The sequence below is a fragment of the Delphinapterus leucas genome, chromosome 15 (assembly GCF_059928025.1).
Source record: "Delphinapterus leucas isolate spDelLeu-1000000601 "Yukka" chromosome 15, BTC_Dleu_Yukka2, whole genome shotgun sequence".
NCBI lineage: Eukaryota > Metazoa > Chordata > Mammalia > Artiodactyla > Monodontidae > Delphinapterus > Delphinapterus leucas.
In genome coordinates this window covers 41,988,489-41,995,060 of record NC_143143.1, presented here as the reverse complement: position 1 = coordinate 41,995,060, position 6,572 = coordinate 41,988,489, and the positions used below count along the sequence as shown (strand labels likewise).

The 6,572-nt window shown below is 47.3% G+C and overlaps 1 protein-coding gene across 1 annotated transcript; it reads left to right on the top strand.

The window, feature by feature from the left end:
* Window positions 1-4,088: 4,088 nt before the first annotated feature.
* On the top strand, window positions 4,089-6,572 carry NKX2-4 (NK2 homeobox 4). Its single transcript, XM_022594279.3, has 2 exons — window positions 4,089-4,686; window positions 5,003-6,572. Exons 1-2 carry the CDS (start codon window positions 4,230-4,232, stop codon window positions 5,614-5,616), a joined length of 1,071 nt encoding a protein of 356 aa, XP_022449987.3. The 5' UTR covers window positions 4,089-4,229; the 3' UTR covers window positions 5,617-6,572.

Genomic DNA, 6,572 nt, shown 5'->3' with positions numbered 1-6,572 from the left:
CAAGATTTTTTTAATAGGAGTTAAACTGCAATGAATTTGCATTTGTGAAGAAATTATGAAAGGATGAGGTGGGGGTTGTCCAGTTCTCTAGTCTCTTCCTCCTGTCCTCCCAAGGAGAGAGAGTCCCACTCCCCTCGGCCCTAGCTGCATTTCAGCACACCAGGGAAAGAGCTGAGGGTTAAGAGACGGAGGCTTGGCGGGGAGGCATGTGGGTATTGTGGAAACCCTCCTCTCTGCCATCCCCCGTTGCAGGAGGAGGAGGGAGAAATAACAAAGTCATATAAATACAAGTGTAAAATTATCATAAGAGACTCATAATAATTGAAATGAACATTCAAAACACAGAGTCTTTTAGAAGGACTAAAAAGAAACCAAATTTCAGAAATTGGCAAACATTTTAAAAATAATTTTTTTTAAACTTTGTGTTTCATCTCTGTAACAGTTTTGTTTCCTCTTTATAATCATAAATTTTGCTACAAAATACTAGTATCCTGACCTGCTTCATTTTATTCCTTCCCAACTGCAAAGACAATATTTTAAAGCTACTTCCCAAAAGTGAGAATTTTACTAATCAAATTATTTCACAACTATTTTAAACTAATCACAAATGTAGCAAGTGTCTCATTTCTAAAAGGCACTTATCTTCTTGAGTGTCAAGCAGAAAGTTATATTTTCAAACACAGTATTTCTTTATAAGGAAATTCAGGATACACTAGAAATCTACTTGCCACCTTAGAAAAACAACATTTCCCTTTAAGTAACTGACTGGTTTCTCAAAGTCTCTCAGGCCCCTTTCTCTGAGCTCCTGTCTGACAACAGCAAATCCTCAATCTGGGGAAGGCTCCTACTTCAGAGTTGTTTTTGCCAAATAATTTTGGCCCTAAGGTTAACAAACACATGAGAAATTTTCATTAACTACCACATTTTTGTCAGAAAGCTGAGATTCTACTGAATCTTTTTATCTAGGAAATGTTTCTATATGTCTGCCACAGCCCATTTATTAAGTTTTCAGTTGTGTGATATATAAAATTACAAAAACCTAAACTGTGAAAAGAGCAAGGTATCAAACTATATGCTACCCCCTGTGTGTAAAATGGTAGTATGCTTCAAGATGTACAGACTATGCCAGAAGAAACAGGTAATAGTGCCTCTGAGGAGGGAAAATGGGAGGCTTGAGGGAAAGTGGGAGGATGGGAAGGGGAGGAACATCTCTCTTCACTTTGTTTTCTTTGGTAGTAGTTGGTTTTTGGTTTTTTTTCTGAGTGCCGGCATTGTTTTTAAGGAAAGAAAAAAACCAACAAGAAAACATTTCTCAGAAACGTATTTCCTATGAAATCCAATTTCACAAGTCAATAGTATTTAAGAATCTACTGAGTATAAATTTCCATACATAATTTAGGCAGACAACAATATGATGAAATGAATTTGATACAGAGCTTTAATGAAGCATCAATTGGATTATTCTAATTTGTATCTGTATATAAATGTAGATACACACCCTCCAGACTACACCTATTTCCAGAATCATCTGCACACATCCAAACAGTGTTTCCAGCATGAAGTTATGTAATTTCTGGAATGAAACACAAACAACTGATAGGGAAAAATGTTGAAGATTGTGGATTTTTTTCCCAGAACTGTTCACCTCCAGTAAAGGAGAACTAATTAGGGTATCAAGTTCCCAAGCAGCCAGAAAGTGACTATCTGCAGAGAGCCCCCAGATATGATAAAGTGCTTTTTTATTTAAAGGTGGGAACTTTCCAGATGTAAATGAACTTGTAGCAGGACCCACTACAGCTGAAGAACAAAATAAGCAACAAATTGTAGTTTAACCACTCAATGTGAACTGCTATCCTAAAGTTCTATAAAAATATTACACAAGATGAAATGTATAGCCTGAAAACAGAATAAATAATAACTGTCTAAAAAAAACTATAACTGTAAACACTTTTGCACTTTGGGTAACTCGACAACACGAATGAAGACTGTGATAATAGGTTTCACTTCTAAAACATGTTTCGACTTGAAAACTAAAATATAACGGTTCACAAATGACTTTTATATCCATAGATGTTATAAAAACTACTTTTACTTACTCTCTTGTCTCTGAGGAAAGTTTGAAAGGAAAGACTTCTTACTATTTTTAAGAGAATCAAGTAAACAATACAATTTGAATGAAACCAGAACTTAAAAACCAAACTGCAGTTTTTAAGATTCTAGCAACTACTTAAATACATACGATACATGAATACTTCTTTGTATTAAATCACTAATTAAAAAAAATTAAGTAGGCAATTCCAGTGCAGGTGAGGATGAAGACCTAGCCCAAGTGTTTCAAGCTGAGGAAAGACCTGTAGAAGTAGTGTGGTGCAAAAACTGTAGCAATACTAATCTTACTAAGTCAGCAACTGACATCTGGAAACAATCATGATACCTTGTCTTTTGGGTCTTTCAGTATTTTAAAATACTAATACTCTACGCACTTGCCTGGTTGACACTTTCTTCCCATAGGTGAATACTGGTCCCTCCCCCCCAACACCCACCCCCAGATTCTTTGCAAAACTCACTGAAATGAACAAAACAATGATTAAAACAATAAGAGCAAAACCATGGAAGACATTTCAACCAAAGCACTGAAACCAAACAAGGAAATGGTAACTGTTCTTCCCTTCAAGACTGTGTACTATTAGGTTTTACGTTCTATCAGGTTAAACTGGAATTGTTTTCATACATCCTGTTCTTCTCTTTCTAAACAATAAAATCTTGCTTAAGAAAGCACTCTCCTTGTTTTTCTTTCTCCTGCCCCAGTCTTCAGGAAAACTTAAAAACTGCATCTTCATTTCCCTGGTTGTTTCATTTTTTTAACTGCAGGGCTGTTTTAAAAATTTAGTCAGTATGCTTCTCACACTTCTTTTGTCTTATTCTTTGTGGTGTTCAGCATTCAGAGGAAAGTTCACAATGTCTAAGTTCTTTGCTATGCAGGTAAATATGCAAATCAAAGGATGACAAAGTTTTTTTAAGAATCAGTTTATCTACAGTATTTTTCAAGAGAGACTACCATTTTCACCTGATCTGTGCATCCATTTCATAATCCTTGAGCAGGTTATATTTTTCATAAAACAATAAAAAGACCCATTTCGAATAGTTAGAAATATTTGGATTTTCGCGGTGTTTTCTTTCTCTTCTTTTTGATCATTGTAGTGATAGGCCAGTAATCCCTAAGTTGGATATTTGTACTCGGGCGGATGCGGGGGAAAAAAAAGTGGAGGGGGGGAAGAAACCTGTAAAGAACTTTGCAGGTGCAAGCTGAACAGGAAACATTCGAAAGATAAAAATGTACCCTCTTTCCCTTACCCGACCTCCATCCCCACAGAGAAGAAACAGAATACTTACAAGTTAGCATCTGTGTATTTGTATCTCTATGTGTTTTCTCTCTTCTTTGGATTTGGATACTTTGAGCTAATTTGGAAGTGCCCGTTTGGTTGTCCACAAAATGATGCTTGAGAATCTAAGGATGCATAAATTAGAAGCCCTACAAAGGCACAGAACGGTCATTGTACCTCACTCTTTATGCGCTCTTATGGTGGGACCCAAGAGCCTTTCCTTTTCTCTTTCTTTCTCTTTTTTTTTTTTTTAACACTTTAGATGATGGAGCGAGTGAGAGGCTGGTAGCTAGAGACGAATAGGCGAGCCCTGCACCATCCCCCCCTCAACTTAGCACCACATCCCCCCTCCCCAATTACACTGGACTTTGCTACGAAGTCAGTAGTTTTAGGAAAACTGGGGTCTGGATCGGCAGAGGCGCGGAATCCTTCACTTCAAGCCTCGACGCCGGCTTCGGAGTTTCTATTTCTGGTGCTCCAGGGTTGGGATAACGGCCGGGATGGAGGCGGGAAGCATGGAGAAAGCAAAGGGGAGTGATCTTTTCAAGAAACACCCAACTGCCCCCTTTACCTTTTTTGTCTCCACTATGGGGAGGTGGGGGGCCGAGAGAAAAAGATGTCAATGACCATTGTTTGCTCGTGTGCGATGTTGCTCCGCCCCCCGAGTCTGTCGTAAACCTGGCGCGGGACTAAAATAAACCCCAGATCCCGCAGCTCTGGGGGCTCGCCGCGCCGCCGACTCCTGGTCACAGGCGCTGCCGCCCCGGCCCAGGTGGCGGCGACCCACGGCCGCCGCGTCCCGCCCGCGCCCGCCCCGGGCCCCCCTACCTGGCCGTCCGCCGAGCCATGTCGTTGAGCCCCAAGCACACGACGCCCTTCTCCGTGTCCGACATCCTGAGCCCCATCGAGGAGACCTACAAGAAGTTCGGCGGCGCCATGGACGGTGCGCCGCCCGGCCTGGGGGCGCCTCTGGGGGCCGCGGCCGCCGCCTACCGCGCGCCGCCGACCGGGCCCTCCTCGCAAGCGGCGGCCGTGGCGGGCATGCAGCCCCCGCACGCCATGGCGGGCCACAACGCGGCGGCGGCGGCAGCAGCGGCGGCGGCGGCGGCGGCGGCGGCGGCCGCCACCTACCACATGCCGCCCGGCGTCCCGCAGTTCCCGCACGGCGCCATGGGCGGCTACTGCAACGGCGGCCTGGGCAACATGGGCGAACTGCCCGCCTACACGGACGGCATGCGGAGCGGCGCGGCCGCCGCGGCCACCGGCTGGTACGGCGCCAACCCGGACCCGCGCTTCTCGTCAAGTGAGCGGGGCCGGGAACGCGGGACGGAGGGCAGCGGACCGCGCGAGCTTTTCCCGCCACAGTCCGAGGCGCGGGGGGCGCTGGGACCGGGCTCGGAGCGCGCGCGGTGTCCTGGGACCCTGAGCGCGCGGGGGGCGCTGGGACCCGGCCGGGGTCGCGCGGGGCGTCCTGGGACCCTGCGCGCGCGGGGGGTGCTGGGCCCCTGGGCGCGCGGGGCGTCCTGGGACCCGCCGGGGCCACGCCGGCGTCGCGGCCGCAGCGGTGTGAAAAGAGTTGGGCGGCGGCTGACTGGCATTCCCTTTGGGCCCCTCCCCAGTCTCCAGGTTCATGGGGCCGTCAGCGGGAGTGAACGTGGCCGGCATGGGGTCGCTACCGGGCATCGCGGACGCCGCCAAGTCGCTGGCGCCACTGCATACGGCGGCGGCGGCGGCGGCGCCGCGGAGGAAGCGCCGCGTGCTGTTCTCGCAGGCGCAGGTCTACGAGCTGGAGCGGCGCTTCAAGCAGCAGAAGTACTTATCGGCGCCCGAGCGCGAGCACCTGGCCAGCATGATCCACTTGACGCCTACGCAGGTCAAGATCTGGTTCCAGAACCACCGGTACAAGATGAAGCGGCAGGCCAAGGACAAGGCGGCGCAGCAGCTGCAGCAGGAGGTCGGCCTGGGCCCGCCGCCGCCGTCCCCGCGCCGCGTGGCCGTGCCCGTGCTGGTCAAGGACGGCAAGCCCTGCCAGAACGGCGCGGCCACGCCGACGCCCGGCCAGGCCGGCCCGCAACCGCCCGCGCCGACGCCCGCGCCCGAGCTGGATGAGCTGTCGGCCAGCCCGCCCGCGCTGCACGGCCCGGGGGGAGGCCTGGCGGCCCTGGACGCGGCGGCTGGGGACTACGGCGGCGGCGCGCTGGGCGCCAACCTGCTCTATGGCAGGACGTGGTGACGGCGTGGGCCGGGCGGGGTCCCTCGTGACGCCTGAGGGTCGGCTTGGACCGACGGCGGACGCGGAGCTCGCAAACGGACGGACGGGTCGTGGAGGCGGGCGGGCGCGGAACCTTACTACTGGGTGTGGGGACGCGACAGCCCCAGGATCGAATCACGAGCATCGCGCCAGGGGGCTTTGAGGTGGTCATTTCCTCCTTCCAGAGGTTCCTATATTATGTGAAAAGCCGGCCGAATCAATATCCACCACGTTCCTAACCAAAGCTCTCAGAGTTTTAAACGTTGGAGACTTCGTTGGTGTTTGTTGCTCTAAAAACCAACCCAGCTTTAGCAATGAATTCTTCTTGGAGTGGAACTTACCTTGGGAGATTAATTTTCGAATCCCCCTCCCCTTAAGTGCAATTTCATTAATGTTTGATGGAAAGTAAATTTAATTGTAGCTCAAGGTGGATCATGCACATAGCAACATTATTGCAGAGGAGTTATTGCCATTTACAGAAATGGAATAAACTTAATCAAAATATTGCTTATACGAATTGAGATAGCTTTTTAAATTTAATGCTGTTTTTTAAATGTTTTGATCATTATTTGGCAATGAGTGTTTGTATATTACCCTAAAAGAGGATTTTCCCCCTAATATGCAGTTCATCAAAAGAAAGAAGGGTTGTAAGCTACTTTTTATATGGAAACTGGTCTCCCCAATGAATGGATAAAATAAATGACACCCTGTCTTTCTGTAGACATGTTATTTACTCTTTCTAAGGTATTTGCTTATCTTAATTTGAATACCGTGATAAAACATTAGAACAAGTAAGCAAAATTGCTAAGATAGACATCAATTAATTAACCTGTTTGAAAGCATGTCAAGAAGAGAATAAGGTGATTTACTGAATTGTAATCAGTATGTAAAGAATAAGTAACTAAAATATTTATAATTTTCTCATATTTAGAACTTAA